At 41.7% G+C, this 17762-nt stretch overlaps 1 protein-coding gene across 1 annotated transcript; it reads right to left on the reverse strand.

Moving 5' to 3' along the window:
- Positions 1–960: 960 nt before the first annotated feature.
- On the reverse strand, positions 961–11521 carry LOC119721171 (probable G-protein coupled receptor 19). Its single transcript, XM_038191065.1, has 2 exons — positions 11030–11521; positions 961–2986 (listed from the first exon to the last, which is right to left on the reverse strand). Exon 2 carries the CDS (start codon positions 2282–2284, stop codon positions 1127–1129), a length of 1158 nt encoding a protein of 385 aa, XP_038046993.1. The 5' UTR covers positions 2285–2986; positions 11030–11521; the 3' UTR covers positions 961–1126.
- Between the last annotated feature and the right edge of the window lie 6241 nt (positions 11522–17762).

The raw sequence follows: 17762 nt of genomic DNA on the forward strand, positions 1-17762 counted from the left end.
TGCACCCAGTAACACCGCTAAGAGAAGGGGTTTGCCCCGGTGTTTCAGGCAGTGGCTGCAATATTCGCTGCAGCACCATGTTAAACCCTTATGAAGGTGTTACAATGGGTCTTACATTTCTCATAACCTTCATTTACCCGTCTTTAAAAATAGACATAATTACCAGCGCCTTGAGTAATTATTATTATTATTATTATTAACATTTAACAAAATAAATATTTGCCTTACTTTGCGATGTGATTTGTGGACAGTACTATCAATTCCCCGTGTACATTATTCCCATCGTTAGTACATCTTCTTTTTTTTGCGGCCATTTCGGAGGAAACTTTTTTTTGTTTTTTGGTATGCTCTGAAAGAGATGAGTATTATGTTATTCATAGTCACTGACTTGACATACCAAAACCCGCCAAGATTGCCCCTCTGCAAACTGTCTGTAGGCCTACTAAATCACACCCGGCTTGGGAATCAAAATGGTACCAAAGGTGATCCCATTATTGACACCTTAGACGAATTAAAAGGCCTCTACGCTTACAGGAATTAGACCCCAAACTTTGGAGCAAGAATCTCTTGGAACGAGTGTAAAACAGGGTCGTGAGGAGGTTATTATAAATGAGGAGGTTATTATTTGTGGAGTGCTGTGGCCTCGTGGTAAAGGGCACTGGATTCGTGGTCTGTGGGTAAAGCTGAGGGTTGTGGGTTCGGGCGATTCTCAATGCTGTGCGCCACCAAGAGTTTGCCAAAGAGAGTTCATTTTTCCCAGTGCATTGTGGGAGACGGTCGACAAATTCGCAGCGCGGGACATTTGAAATTGTTCGTTTTTCCGGTATGATTCGAGTATATGTTTGCCCTTTTCTTTTCTTTGTATCAATATGGTGATTTTTAATAAGGCGGCAGAACGCTATGCCCAAATCTATAACAAATTAGCTCAAATTGTCTACTGACACTCATTCAAATGGGCCATGTTTTGTCGACCGTAAACTTGAAAAGTTGACTCTCCATGGCAAACTCTTGGTGGCGCACTGCATTTTGAATCGCCCGAATTCCGTAAGGCGAAAGTGAGTGGACGACCCGAGAGGCAGTCTAACAGAGAGTAGCACATTTTTCTCCCCCGACGACCATTCGTTGATCATAAGTAAGTTGACTGGCCAGCGGTTGGCAGGGGCCAGGCTAATTTCTTGTCCCCGTTCATGTCCCTGTCGAACGTCCTGTAAGGCGAGGGCGGCCTCATCCGCTCGGCCGAGTAGTTGACCATGGGCGCCACGCCCACGTGATTCCTCTTAGCAAATCGCGTGGAGGTTGTTATGGCGTAAGTGTTGCTACGGTAACACTTCATGGTGGACATGCAGAACAGCTCGCGGCAACCCCTCCGGAAATTCGGGTTGTAGTAACTGTAGATGATGGGGTTGGAGGCACTGGATCCAAAGGCTATCCACACGGTTGCGATGTAAAGCTCAGGAATAGGTGTGTAGTCAGCACTAGCGGCGAACCAGAGCTGTGCAATGAAGAACGGGCCCCACAGCGCGAAGTACACAGTGGAAACGATCATCAACATCTTGACAGTCTTCACTTTGGTGCGGGGCACTGCGTTTGTGGTCCGTTGCAGCGCGCGCCCAGCTCTGATCCCCACGCGCCAAATGTGTCTCACAACCCTCGCGTAGATGACGAAGACAATTAACAGGGGGAGTAAATACTCCACGAACATGACAAAGGCCGTGTACATGATACCACCGGGCGAGTACGCGATGTACGTGTTGCAGAAAGGGTATGGTAAACTTTGATTCACCTCGAAGAAGTAGAAAGTCGGGCAGGATAAAACTATAGCCAGAAACCAGCTGACGAGAATGATCTTTTTGGCCTTCCCGCGCGTGATCTTGAAACTTAGTGGGTACAGTATCGTGTAGAAGCGATCCACGCATATACCCACGAGCACCAGTACGGTCATGCTAGGCGTCATGTATTGCGTGAACCGAACAACTTTGCAGAGCATGTTGCCCAGCAACCACTCCTGGCTGATCACGCGGATCAGGACCATGGGCAGGCAAAACAGCGCCACTAAGAGGTCGGCCAGGGCCAGTGACACCACGAAGTAGTTGGTGGTGCTCTGGAGGCGCCTGCTCCGCTTGACGACTAGGATGACCAGGCAGTTGCCGAAGACCGCCATCAGCCACATGATGGCGGCAGTCAAAACCTGAAGGGCAATCTGCCATGTCTCCTGCGCGTTCGGGTTGATCGGTGTTGTAGGTCCTGCAGTGGATACCACGGGCGTCGAGTTTGTTGGTAGCATCTCGAAGACAACTTGTTATCGATGTCGTTATTATCAAGTCATCATGTTCCGGCCTTAGATCGGAACTTCACGCTCGTAACCGTGGTCTTCCCGACGGCCATTGATCAGGATGAAGCAAAGCTACACTAGCATGCTGTGCATTCTGGAGTATATTATTACGTAACAATTTAGAACATTACATGGTTATGACGTTAGAGAGTTCTTTCGAAATGCATCATCGCTCTTGTTCTAAAAAGCCAATGGCAATTCCCTCTAATGAGCAGACTCAAATTTTCCGCACTGATCACTAAACATTATTTGTTTCACTTTATAGTGTTAATGGGTTGTTTGTACGTGTTCTCGAGTAAAGCAGCTCCGACCTATATCGGCAAGCTCCGGTCTCGATCGGTACCCGTCGAACTTGATTCGGCCAGTGCCGGTCACGATCGGTATCTGTCGGTCGTGACTCGGCTAGTGTTGGTCTCAATAGGTTTCCGTCGGATGTGAATCGGCCCGTGTCGCTCTCACTCGGTCCCTGTCAGTCTTCAATGGGTCCTCCTACCATGGCGCTCTAGAATCTGGTGGGATTCCTTCCCCTAGGCTGCAGCTCATCAATCCCAAGTCACCCCTCGACAATGAAGGGGTTCTTGACTAGAGTAGGGAGGAAGTGCGCCAAAGTAAACAGCCTGTCACCGGCAAATCATATCCGAAGAACAGAGAATTCTGAAACGAAATGAAGTAGGAAGTGGGTGAGAAAATTCAATAGGAATACGCGGCCTGTACTGCTTTTGATCGATGTATAGAGTACACTGCTGAGTAATTTAGTGGATTATGCGCTGATGCTTGGAAAAAGAAGTTAAATATTTATGATGATGTATGTCAAGAACTGCTTGAATAAACACAGCTACGCGTACGTCAATTTTCAACCGTCGCCTTTTACATTTGCAAGGTGACAAAAGGTGGAGCATCATACGTCGCTGTTCATTGACTTTTTTGTTTTAGCAAAAACACTTCTAGCAAATTGTTGCAACGGTAAATTTGTCAGTTATATAATTTGGAACACAAAAAAATGTGGTAGCATGCTGAAATATGTGGAGTGAATTTTAAATTGACATTCAGTTGTTTCTGGCTAAAATTAACATTAAGTTATTGAATTAAAAACACATAGCCTTACTTTTCTATCACTCAAACAATCCTGTTTTAATATGGCGCGTTGAATTTTTTTTGCAAGTTTGATGATAAATATATTGATTTTTTTTTGGGGGGGGACTAAATTTACGGCAGTGATACTTGGTCTCCTTTTTTGGGGCTTGAAACTTATTCGAATAATTCTGTTGAGAACATTGATTTCATATTTTTAATACAAATTTACATGTTGCCAGAAGAAAATCCTACTTTAAAAAAATACCGACTCACTAAAACTCTACCGTATAATTATCTTATCAGGAACACAGTGCCTTCACATCACAACCATATCATCCTATACACAGATTCTCTGTCATGTCTGCTCATGATTATGCCGCCTTGGTCCGAAAGATAAGGTATTTTGGATTGGTTGCCAGGCAACGGTTCTTCTCCCGCCGTTGCTAGGGGCTGTTGCCTCTGGTGCGTATAATGAGGATGACAAGTGCTCGGTGCTTACGAGCGCCCTTTGTTACACACATCTTGAACGAAACCATAATATACTGCCGTTGTTGAGTATATCATATAGCGATATAACTTGCTTTCGCAGCCGTGCTATCAATCCCGACAAATGAGCCGTTCTATAACATCGGATATTGGGCGCTCGAAGTTGATGTCAGCAAATAATCCAATATATGTCGTTCCTGTTTGCTAAGGTCGTTGAAAAAACAACGTGAGACATGTTTACTGCCGCGCTGGCGGCGGGAAAGGGGGAAGGTAAAGTCTGTTTCGAGCAAATAATGGCTCGCCAGGCCGCTGTTTACCTAGCTATAATTTCCGTGGCATAAAACTGTTCACAATTTTCGATTGCCCAAGTCATGTATATAGATGGCATGTCAGTCCGTCGCAGGTGACTCCCAATACTTGTAGTACCCTTTCCTTTCCTAGCTGAGACAGAAGCAATTTAGGTAAAATGTCTTACCTAAGGACACAACACAATTGCCCTGCATGAGCAGCTGGATTTAATCTCATGAACCTCCGATCAAGAGTAACAAACCTTACCCATTAGATAACCTATAAGCTAAAGAATTGGCCAGGGGTCTTTCCGATAGTTAAAAAGTGCAGAGCCCATTACTGGCACTCGCAAGTACAAATCTGAGGTGCATCACGCAGTAGTATAGTGGTGCAGATAGGGAAAATATTTGGGGTAATTGTGTATTTCATGATATACCAGCATGAAATTTCAAGTTGGCGCACAGTCAGAGTATGTCATGATAGAGATATTTGGCTATGGGGCCATCGCAGGTTTGTCCTTTGAAAAACAAATAGGTAGAATAACAAGCAAAATGTAGCCATTTTGAAAATTTTTGAATATTGCTTGTTTTTCTATCTATTTTTTTTTTCAAGGGACTAATCTGCGATGGCCCTATAGCGAAATATCTTTATCATGACAGACTCCGACTGTGTACCCAATTCCATGCTTGTACAAGACACAATCCAATCACCTATCTGCCGTACGGTAGGCATATGTGAAGGGCAAAGATGCGTTCATTGATGTTCAGGCTAAGTAGGGAGAAATTGTGTGACAAAAAAAATCCCCCAAGCAACCGTCATGCATGCACACACAGCAAAATAGACAACTGAAGTTAGACGCTGCAGTATACACCTGTTTTATAATAATATGCTTCCAACGTTTACAATATTTCATTAATTAGCACTTAGCAGCATCATGTTGTCTTGGCCATCATCATTTTAGCTTCCATTATGCGTCACTCGCGTGTATATTGTACTCTTTCTATTATGCAAGGCTTCCCCTCTTTTGACCAACGCGAAGAAAAATTCTACGTAAACAACCATTAACTGTTCATTAAAGTCATTTTCGTGGTTGAAACGATCTTCTTCCGGAAAACACCAGTGTTCTCGAGCAATCGATCGCCTTGCTCTGTTCACGGATACGCAATATTGAAACAAAACGGACGGTATAATTATTTGCAGAACAAAGACTCTTCGGTATCGTTATTTCACATAAGCTATCACATGAATGTTTGGATTTTTGGATTTGTGAATTGTTGAATGTTTGGATTATTGGATTTTGGGGTTTTTCTTGGATTTCTAGATTTGTGGATATGTGGATTTTGGGCATTTGTGGATTTTTAAATGTTGAATTGGTGGATATGTGGATTTTTGGAATTTGCGGATTTGTGGATTTGTAGATTTGTGGATTTGTTAATTTGTGGATTTTGATTTGCGGATTTGTGGATTGGAATTTGTAGATTTCAATCGGGCCCTTTCTCGGCAGTTTATACTTGCTTTGTTCCTAATCTATGAAGAGTACCGTACAGCTTATATTTGTGTTCATTAATAGTTACAAAATACGTCGACCTGATTCCGGCCAAATAACACTTTTAATCTAAACAAATTGAAAAAACTTGACTTTTTGATCATTAACATAGTGTTTTCTCAAAGTCCAAATTTATGTATAGGCCTAAACGAAAAAAAAACAGCTCATGCATAGTAGAATATTCTTTGATATTGACGTCATAATGATTCTTTAGTTTTTTAAACTGACAACGAAATAAAATGCATTTAAATTATGTTCGGTTGTTGCGTTTCTTCACTGCAAAAACTGTAGTGTTAATATAACACCATTTGGTATCTGTATAGGACAACACCAGAAAAAAATTAACATCAGATGGTCCTATATAGATACCAATGGTGTAAATTTAACACTCCAGTTTTTGCATTGTTGAAATGTACTGTTGTGCGGTTCTTGTAACAATGCTGTATAGCTCAGAATCGAATGACCCGAATTTCATATTGAAATGATTAATAACGACATACTCGAGTAAACACACCGGCCGAAAAACGTGCTACATGTGTTTGTACATGCCCGTACTCGCTAAAGCCTGCTTGACTAATAGGTTTCCCCACATCTATGTTTCCTATGTACATGTCAGCAACTGCACGTTCATTAATCAAATAGGAACCATTGGCAAAAACGTTGCCGTTTGCACAAACGACCAAAAAGAAAAAAAAGATTGCCGGGCTATGTACATAACGGTTGCGTTACTTGGGAACGCAACGCGTGAGCCGCACTTTCGATTTTTGTGTGGAAAATCTTGCAGATTGAATCGTTACTATAGTAGCCTTTATGTAAGCTGAAGGCTAACACTGCATAATTGTTTAAAGTGCCTCTCATTAAGCATTGATTTTTTTTAATAGTTCGGATGTGTTTAATAAAATCACAATATTGGCCCGAGATCGTTTTTATTGCTTCTGAAATACGTGTTCTTTAAACACAATGCGCATGCTCAGTACATTCAACAATTCGAATTGGAAAAGTTAACGGTGATAATTATACAGGAAGACCAGAGTTGGTCAACATATGAGTTTTTTTTCTTATTCAAATTTTCACAATTGTGATAAAAATTGTTCTTTCGGTTTCAATTTTTACAGTTGTTATAAAATCGTTCTTTCGGTTTCAATATTACGCATGCGCTGTGTGCTTGTCACCTTTAAACCCCGTTATGGGTGCAGACAGTAAATAGGCCTTTAATGGCAGACTTTTGAGACGTTGGTGGCAGCAAACACACCGGTCCTTTTCCATATTTTACGTCACACTGAGCATGCGCGCTTTAGCTCAAACGTGACGTAAACGCCTTCCAAATTACGATTTGTATATTGTCCACTCTGTTTTTTTTCTGGAGAGTTTTGTGACCTTTGCACTTGAGGTTCCAGACCTCAGATGATCTTTGAACTTATAATGCTGAGAAAATTGCTCTATTTTGCAAAGAAGCCTTGTGGAAGGATTTTTTCTTCTTCAAAATGTCCACTGGGCTTCAGGACTGCTGTTTAGGGGTGATCATCTCCTGAGGAAAAATCACCTAAACGTCATTGGTTAACCCAAAACAAAATTGAACAAAAAGTGAAAGAGGATACAAAAAAAGTTTTAATTTTATATACGTCTTGGACCCTTGTTAGAATTCTGCGTATTTTGCCCCATTTTTTTAATCGTTGGTGCCTATGAAAATTTATTAAATGGTCTTCACCTTTATATTGACGTAGCCCTTGTATACCAGTGCGCATGAGACAAGATGGCGCCCATGGTCTCCCAATAACTTTGTTCCATGTTTCTCCTTTTCACCGCTGAGGGGGTAACTGTGCACAAAGTCATAGATAAACCAACTCGATCTTCACGTCGATTCTGGGCTATAAAATAATAACACTAGTGTACGTGCCTTGGCCAAGGCAACTGGATATCTTATTCTCATTTTCAAAAGGCTGTCGCCAACGACGAAGAAAATGTCACCTAAATCAGTCAATCCACTTTATGTTAAGAACAACGGGGAAAAAAACGAGAGATGCGATCACTAAAAGAGGTCATAACACTCGAAGTTCAGGTGAATTTAGGGGACAAATCCATCATGATTTTTTCTTCTTCTAAATAGAAACAGACTGTGTTTCACCATTTGATATTTGTCAGTGCGTGTCAGGACAAATCAAGCGCTTACAAGACAAGTACGCAATTCAGGGAGAAAGTCTTCTTAAAAGGTATACGCTGTCCGAAGGATCTAAGAAAGTTAAGACGTTTTATACATTTATCAACCTCGTTGTCAAGTGAATAAATACGAGGGACTGAGTGGAGTGGCTTCGTGCGGATAAGTGCATAATGTTTGTGGCGCATAAAATGGATGCAACTCCTGTGTGTTACCAAAGGTGGATTAGTTGATTTGTGGGTCGTTTCAATGTTTTGAAATCTCTAATAAGCCAGCACTATTTTGTTTGTCCAAGTAGAGCATTATGTTTATCATGTAGCGTGATCTACATATATATATTTTCCATTAGGGGGAACTGAAAATACTGTTAACATTTTGTGTATTTCGCGACAACATTGTGGAAAATTTAAAAAAAAAAAAAAATAAATAAACGTTTGCAGCCATTGAGCCAAGGCAACTACATACATTGTATTTGTAAAAGCAAAAATCGTTTAGGACGTTAATTTTTCAATTGTGACAACCGACAAATATATTGGACTGCCAAAATTTAAAACTCTGTCAAATTATATTTTCGTTGAGAACCGTCGGACAACAGTGCTGTAGCCGAGTCCACCACGCAGGTACCTTCATCAGTAAATCAAGTAAAAGTCATTTCACAAGTCCAGTTACAAGGAACAGGGGACGAACATTAACAATTAAAGTAAGGAATGGCTTTGGTACAATTCTTTTGAATTGCCTGTGACCTCACTGGAGGACTTTTGATGGATTTGTGAAGAATTGTGAGCACTAGTGATGGACTCGAATACAACACTGCCGGATAATTCTTATATTTTAACATAAATACTGGTGATACTTTTACATAAACATAAATACCGGTGCGAAAACATGCCTATACGGGTGGAGCTAACTATTACCATCGTGTCTCATAATTTTTTATTTGTTTTTGCTCCATGACCTACGTGCGCGTAAGCTCTACGAGACGTTCAAAGGCTGTATCTTGAAAGACAAATACGTGCCGGTATTTTTAAATATCGCGATAACACTGATTAAACACATAGAGACAATTTGAGCAAACAAAACTGTCACGGATCCACTGATAAGGACAAAAGACGAACGTAATAATAGGCCTGCACTGTACGACGAAATGCAAATGAGCCATGTGTATCAATATTGGCAGGAGCGATGAATATAATGATATGAAACAACGCGCAGTCAGCCGTGTTATTAGATCTCCACAGTATATCAACCACAATAGTACGGACGAAACCAGGCATGTGAACACTGTACACTGATGAGGCCCACTTCAATGGAGAAACCATTTTGCAAGTGATTGTGCCAAGCAACTGCCCTGTGACGGACTAGTTGAACAATAGTTAGCATAATGCTATCGCCATTGAAGGGGGCCTTCGTGATAGAATTGATACCGTGCTGGGGTTGATCGTCTTAGGAATAGCAGATATACTCTTGGAAGAATGATGTGTAAAATTAATAGTCAATCTAAGGAATACCGAAACCTTTTCCCCAAGGAAGCCATTTTTGATCGTGCTCCTCGAGTCTCCATTGTATTTTATATATTGTAAACCGTTGAAAGGGACGGTGCCAGACTATTTTATGATCGGAATGAGTGCCAAGCCTCACTTTCATTTTCTTTTTTAAATGTGGCTTAATGATTTACAGGGTATGTTTAATCGCAAATTTTAAATTATTCATTAGCGCAGATCGGTATTAATTTGTAATGAATCTTTATTTCATTGCTTTCATTTTCCACTCGCGCTGTCCAATTATGAAGAGTTGACCTCGCTTTCAATTTAATATGGCCGACTCATGACTAAAGTCTATTGCCCGCGTGCCACCTCACTGCCATAGTTCCTAACGCTATATTACTGCAAACAAACTAGAGGTCTAGTTTTTTTTTATCCCGCGTACTGCATCTCTTTGGATTTCTCCATACCAGAATCACCCTTCCCTTCTACATTCAATCTCTCACAATTCAAGCGAAATGTGATTAGATAAATTCTTTCTTTTATTGTCTCTTCTTTCTAATTTGTAGCCCACACAGTTTGAGTGACCTTGGCCTTGTGTTTGGGTCATTCCCATACAAAATATCTCATCTTATATTTTACCGATACTCTTACCATTTTATCGCTTATTCAGTTTACCACGCGTTCGATATCACTTCAACATGTGAAGGTTGTTTGTTAGCCTATAGTATATCCTTGCTATAGGTTTGCGGGCCTTTATGTTGTTTTGATTCGTCTTGACGTCAATGCTGAGAAAATCTATGAGAATCAGATATCGTATATGCAGACCTCGATTTGCATTGTGAACGCTCCTGCGAAATGAGTCTTAAAGTCGTTTTGATAACGAATTTCGTTTTCATGCTCTAAAGGAGGTTGCCACTATTACTCATTTTGACATATCGCTTAGGTCCTTAGCTTGTATAATTTTGCCAATTTGTTTACTTGATTGCCGATAAGAGTATCTATGGCGCTCTAAAATTAAGTCGTTTTTTTTTAAAAAAAAAAGGCCCCCTTCTTTTATCGGATCGGGTTGCAATGATTTTTCTCAGATCCTTAAGAACTCATTCTATGCAATCTTATATTGAAACCGTATCCCACAAATTTAGCTCAGTATTTTGCGATAAACAAACATCTTTGATGATAATCAGCAAATCTGTGTATCATTTTTGTTTTTGCTTTTGCTAATATCTTAACATCACTCTGCATGTGTGTGCAAAAAGGTGTGGAATGACTGGATCATTGATTTTCATATATTTTTCTATGATAGCCGTCTGTTAACATTCCTTCAATTGGTAAAATTAAATGACATGATAATGACATTCAAATCAAGTGAAAATAAAGTGTGGTTATGTAAATAAAATGGGTGAAATTGATATATACTGAGTTCGCAACCATTCCTTCTCTGGTTCTGTTTCAGACAATGCAATAATGTCTCTCATAAATACATCTGTTTTCTGATATTCTGAAAATACACAAAATTATATCGTTTTATTCTTCAGAAATCGGGGTAATAAACCATTTTGAAGCAACTTCGAGATTACCCAGGATTTAAGGGTAAAAACCCAGCGTGAATTTACCCATGCATCTCAAACACAACACCACAAATGCAACGGTAAGAATTTTATTACCATTTCTGAAGCAGTTTAGCCCGTTGTTTCTGATGTAATTTTAACGGAGCATCGATCACACATCGCCTTGCGTTGAATCCATCAGCAAATTGCTCTATGAATGGCGGAGAAATGTCTCTCACTATCCACAACTTGTAGCCCGAGTGACGAACTGATGATGCAGTCTTCAATGGTCCACTTATTCATATAGCTTTTGCGATCAGACAGTAGCATGTGTACATGTACAGCACACATGCATGACATAAGCACTTCATGTTCTCATAACATCGCCGAGGCTTAGAGGCTAGACTATACTGTTGTCCTTTGGCTGTCAGAGGCGAGCAGACATCGTGTTAATGTTGTTGACAGAGAACTCTTAGTGTGGCCAACCCTCCTGGCTTGCTACAGGAAGCAGGAGGATTGTCTATCAGACAGCCCTATACTGTACATCATTGACTTTTTGCCGGAGCAGTGAAGAGTGGCGCGCGCGCTCCACGCAGATGCAAACGTCAGCGCGCGCTCATTATCATAATTACTACATATCTCGTGTGCGTGTGCCTTGCCGGTATGCCAATTATAATCGCTATTGTTAGTTGTTTTGGAGGTCGTACTTATAGTGAAAGACATATCCACCTAATTGTATCGATAACGAATGTATCAATTTGAATAGACGAAAAGATGAAGGCCTAATTAGATTTAAAAAATATATATATATATACATGTAAGGACAGAAGGGGAGAATTCAAGAACTGGGCTTGTTATAACAGCAATTCCTTCCGTACCGTGCGCATCCAATAAAGATGTTGAGGCAGAACAAGCAAGGGAGTGGCTATGAATGGCCATGATGTTAATCTCTGATATTAGGAAACGCGGAAAATGATAAATTAACCTTAACTTCATCCTTTGGGCCATGGGAGTCGCCAGGATTTTTTTCCGGGGGGGGGGGGAAGCAAAACAAATGTTTATTATAGTACGTCAATTTATCATTTCTCCGAGCGTGAGCAGGGGAGCATTTGCACCCACCCATCAAATTAACAGCAGTATGGCTTTGCATCTCTTTTTCCTTTTTTTTTTTTCATTTCTCCTTTTTGGCGAGCTGCGAAGCAGATGCGAGCCTATGTAATACCAATTTCCGTCCGTCTGTCCGGGCGCCCGTCTGTCCGTCCGTCCGTCCGTCCGTCTGTCCGGCCGTCCGCGTTCAGATAAAAATGTTGAAGTTTTTGGTTCTAGTTAACTTGGGGAAAAAAATTAAATGCAGTTGTCATGTATCATCTTTATAACTTCAGTTAGGTTCATATCATTGCAGTAAATTTTATGATTTTATTGAGGAATTTTAATTCAAGGAAATGTTAAAGTTTTTAATTGTTACATGTACATGTATTCTGGTATAACATGTACGTGTGTGTATACCGGTATAACATGTACATGTACACTATGCATTTTGGGGATGTGCATGAGCTTCTGGTTTGATCTTTTAGTTTATGGGGTTGGAGTAGGGATGGGGTAGGGGAGGGGTGGGGTGGGGTGGGGTGGGTGGGGTGGGGTGGGGTAGGGGTAGGGGTAGGGGTAGGGGTGGGGGGGGGGGTGGGGGTGGGGGTGGGGGTGGGGGTGGGGGTGGGGTGGGGGTGGGGGTGGGGTGGGGTGGGGTGGGGTGGGGTGGGGTGGGGTGGGGTGGGGTGGGGTGGGGTGGGGTGGGGTGGGGTGGGGTGGGGTGGGGTGGGGTGGGGTGGGGTGGGGTGGGGTGGGGTGGGGTGGGGTGGGGTGGGGTGGGGTGGGGTATAGGGTTGGAGTTAGGGTTTGTGTGAGTAGGATGAGTAGGGGAGCTAGGATGGGTGGGGCGGGGTGGGTTGGGGTGGGGAGAGGGGTTGGAATACTGGGTTTGGGTGGGGTGGGGATTTGTAGGGGTGGGGTGAGAACAGGTAGAGAGAGACAGGTAGGGAGAGGATGGGCATGGATATAGGGGTTGGGTTAGGAGGGGGTTGGGCAGGGGGCGGGATATAGGATCGGAGTAGGGGTTGGGTTGGGGATGTGTAGGGATAGGTAGGGATGGGTTGTAGGGGTTGGATAAGGGGAGGGGGCAGTATATAGGGATCAGAGTAGGGGTTGCATGGGGTCAGGTGGGGATGTATGGGTGGGGGAATGGGGTGGGCGGGATATTGGGAATTCGAGTAAGGGTTAGGATGGGGATGTGTAGGGTGGGTAAGGACAGATAAGGGAAGATAGGGTAGGTGGGTGTAGGGGGTTGGGGTAGGGGAGGGTACGGGTCAGGAGATACGGATTGGAGTTTGGGTGGGGTTGGAATGTGTAGGTGATAGGGTGGGGATGGTTAGGGGAGGATGAAATGGGTGTGGGTAGGGGGTTGGGTGGGGGAGGGGGCGGGTTGGGGATGGGGTAAGGTTTTGGGATGGGGTAAGGTTCGGGGGAGGTGGTGATGGTGCTGTGTCTACATGTACATGTATACCCATTCTTGTTCTGCATTTGTGGCGACTACACAAGAGTTTTCCCATGGTACTACAAGTATGGGGACCAGAAGACACTGTTGGGGCTGCAAAAATCCACAAGTGGGTCCTAATTACCCTAACAATGGAAAACTCCCCCATAATACAGTGACGGCTAACCTATACATATGTATTTATTAGGTAATCTGTTAACTTTATATGTTGACATTTAAAAACTGACCCCTACACCTAGGCACATCAACAAGAATCCTGATCCCCTTTCATCATGCCCATCCTCAACCCTACCTTCAGCCTCCCTTCCTGCCTTGGACAGCGAGCCATGGCGGCTTCGCCGTTCTAGTTTTTTTTGGTTTTCGGGGGGGGGGGCAAGTGCCCACTCCCCCCTCCCTTGCGACGCCCATGCTTTGGGCTTACTCGAGTTTTTTTTGGTTTGTTTGGTTGATTTGTCTTTTTCTAATTTAGATGAAGCCACACTTTCATTGGCACGTTTAGGCCTATACTATAAATTTTAATATGTTTTGAATATTAATATTAACAAAATCAAACTAAATGATAGACCAACACAACAGTGTGGCAGCAAAATTCATAACGCGGGGCACTTTGTTCTTTGAGAACCCCCAATTAAGAAACTGAACTGTTGAGATGATCAGTGGAAATCACACAAGAACAGTTGTGTATTTTGTCCTTGATCCTGATCAATTCTCAGACAGTTTATTACAAACTCACTGTTTTTTTCTTCAATTCCCAAGTTTAAAGCATGCCGTCAATTAAACATGCAGGTTTTCGTGTTTGCTTTGCAAATTCAGTTCAAATTCACTTAGTGTAATTTAAGGATTTTTAGAATTTTCACGGTGGATAAGAAAGCCTGCAGTGGGTGAATGATCCTATATGTAATCTTCGCGTTTAATTTCCCGCTTATTTTGGCATCAAACTACGATTTCAATTATTAGTTACGAGTGGCGTCGCCAAGGGGGGGGGGGGGGGGGGGGGGGGGCAGGGGGGGGGGGGGGGCAGGGGGGGGCAGGGGGGGGCACGTGCCCCCCCCCCCCCCTGGAAAACCTAGTGCCCCCCGAGTGCCCCCCATCTGAGATTTGGGTTGGTAAAAAAATATATATATATTTTGTTATATTCAACTCCCATCATCTGAGTTGGATTTTCATAAGGACAAAGAAGCACAGTAATTCGTATTTTCTTCAAAAGAGCATCAAATGTGGCACCATTTTGCATCTAGCCCATCCTCCGTATGCGAACATTTTCCAAAGGGGAGGGGGGCACCCCCTCCCCTTAGACCCCTCCCCCAGGACGGCGATCCGTATCCACCTAAGTGCCCCCCCCCCCCCATCAAATGCTGGTGTCCCCCTGTGCCCCCCAGACTGAAAAGTCTGGTGACGCCACTGTACAGGATCTGGCTTTCTAAACAATACACTCGAACCTTAAAAAGTCCGTAACAAATTTGAAAACAAGCTATATATATATATAGACTTTCCAACTGAATTACTCAAACCTTAAAATTCCATTACAAATACGAAAAAACAAGCTGTAATAATACAGCTTGTTTTTTCGTATTTGTAATGGAATTTTAAGGATTAACCATAACATTTGACACAACACGTTTGAAAATTGATGTGAACCGTGGAAGAATACATTTAATATGATTAAAGAAAAGAGGTGCTTAGAATTACGAAAAATTCATTTCTACAAGAGGGCGCCCTACCGCTGGTCAGCACAGTAAACACTATTAAACAAAAATACAACACTCTAAGTTTATTGAGACGATAACTCAAGAACAACATATCACATTGGATTGAAATTGCGAACATTTATTACCATAAGATTTGTCACAACCCGTTTGAAAATTGACGTGAACCGTGGAAGAATACATTTAATATGATTTAAAGAAAATAGGCCTAAGCGTTTAATTTATTTACGAAAACTTCACTCCTTATTTTATTCTCTTTTGACACTCTTTGTTGAGACGATAAGTCAAGAACAACATATTGCATTGGTTTGAAATTGCGAACGTTTTAATATTAATCATAACATTTGACACAACCCGTTTGAAAATTGGCGTGAACCGTGGAAGAATACATTTGATATGATTAAGGGAAAGAAGTGCTTAGAATTACGAAAAATTCATTCCGAATCTGAGTCTATTTTAATTGAAAAAAATGAAGCTCTCTTTTGGAGACAGTAACTCTAGAAAAACAATTTGTTCTCAAACGAAACTTTGTTCGAAAATAAGTGATGTAATGACAGAAAAAGTGGAAATCGACTGGAACCGTGATAACCAACGGCCAACAGTGCATGTGCCAGATTTTGCTACCCTCTATGATTTGTTTCCTTAATAAGTTCCCGTTTTCACTGTGTTTAAATCTCCAACGGCCAGACGTTGGAGCGCGGTGAGCAGTGTTTGTGTAGCGCGCCCTCTTTTATAAGAAATTGTTGCATGACGACGAAATACGGAGTGTCATTCATGCTGCAAATTCCTTAAATTATATCACATTCATTCTTCGGCGGTTTCTGGCAATTTTCTAGAGTTTCGTGTCAAATACAATGACAAAATTATAGAAGAGATGTCATTGCAATACAATGTGTTAGTTGAGTTCCCGTTTTCACAATAACTGTGTTTACGTCTCGAACGGCCAGACGTATGTACTTTACACTGCAAATTCCTAAAATTATGTTTCATTCATTCTTCGGCGGTACCTGTCAATTTTCTAGAGTTTCGTGTCAAATACCGTGACAAACTATTAGAGGAAATTTCATTGCAATAAAATGTGTTTATCTTGAGTTCCCGCGTTTTCGCAATAACTGTGTTTCCGCCTCAAACGTCTCAGACGTCTGAGAGCGGTGAGCAGTGTTGTATAGCGCGCCCTCATTTGTAAGAAATTGTTGCATTAGGATAAAATACGGAGTGGCCTTTATACTGCAATTTCCTTATTGATTGATATTACGTTCATTCTGCGGCGGTTCCTGTCAATTTTCTAGAGTTTCGTGCCAAATACCATGGCAAAATATTACAGGAAATTTCATCGCAATGCAATGTGTTTATCTTGAGTTCCTGTTTTCACAATAACTGTGTTTACATCATGAATGGCCAGACGTCGGTGCGCGGTGAGCAGTGTTTGTGTAGCGCGCCCGCTTTTTGAAAAAAAAAATGTTCCATGACGAGAAAATACGGAGTATCCTAATTAGAGTGTATTAAAATTCATATAGACACTAATGCTAAATGCCCATACTTCGAAATTCTTTTAAAAATACTCAGAACTCTCACATGTATTAAAGCTGCACAGAGAATGGCGATCAATATGTCATCGTTTATTTTATTTTCAATTTTTGGTGGGTTGACCATTGACTTTGCGAGGATTTCTCATCCCAAAAAGACGACCCCTATTTTTCCAAAAGCGGAAAAGTAGCCATCTTGAAAAAAGATCCCTCCACAACATTAAAAAATGGTGCCACTTTCGAGCTCCGCAATTGCATCCAAACTACTCAGAATTGGAAGTCCCATATGTCTGGGCCACAGGTTCATTGCCATATTTTTTTTTCAATTTCCCCAATTTTATGGCTCTCACAACTCTCCAATATCGAATATTTTGAGGGTATAACTTTATTCATCAGCTCGGCGGATGGGTTTAGGCCTATTCACAGGTGTGCACCCTTACACGTTAATTTCCTTCAAAATATTACATTCATTCTTTGGCGGTTCCTGTCAATTTTCAATAATTGTGTTTACATCTCGAATGGCCAGACATATAATAAAACCTAGACACGAAATTATCTGCTTTTTTTGTTGTAAATTCTATGAGCAAAACAGCGGACTAAACTCCCTGGGAAGCTGTCATTTTGAAGAAATCAACGAAAGAAGGCCTTTCCAACGGTGCGTCTTAAGACGCACCGTTGGAAAATTTAAATTAGTAGTTTGTTTTGTTATTCGGCGAAGCGCGCGCAAGCATTGGCACGACGCACACGCACGCGCGGTTGCTATATTTCGTCCATGCGCGACGTCGCGTATAGCTGCAATTCAAAACAATTCAAAACATGATTCAGTAACTTTTGATTTGAAATTGAGATCCTAGAATGCTGTTTTTCTCGGAATATACAGCTGAAGCTTAGCTGAAACTTCATCAGGTTATAGTTGTTCAGTACTCTTCTTTAGATCTTGAACACTTTTGTTGCTTCAAACGAACAAAATGCACAAATTACAAATGATGGACTATACCTTTAAAGCTAGAGTCCATCATTTGCAGCCATCCGAAAAGTAACTGGCGTAATTATTGTTGAAAAACATACTG

The sequence above is a fragment of the Patiria miniata genome, unplaced genomic scaffold (assembly GCF_015706575.1).
Source record: "Patiria miniata isolate m_02_andy unplaced genomic scaffold, ASM1570657v1 HiC_scaffold_1, whole genome shotgun sequence".
Taxonomy (NCBI): Eukaryota; Metazoa; Echinodermata; class Asteroidea; order Valvatida; family Asterinidae; genus Patiria; species Patiria miniata.

Bases quoted from the DNA above. Each gene is read 5' to 3' on its own strand.
- LOC119721171 (XM_038191065.1), bottom strand. From the start codon at position 2,284: ATGCTACCAACAAACTCGACGCCCGTGGTATCCACTGCAGGACCTACA.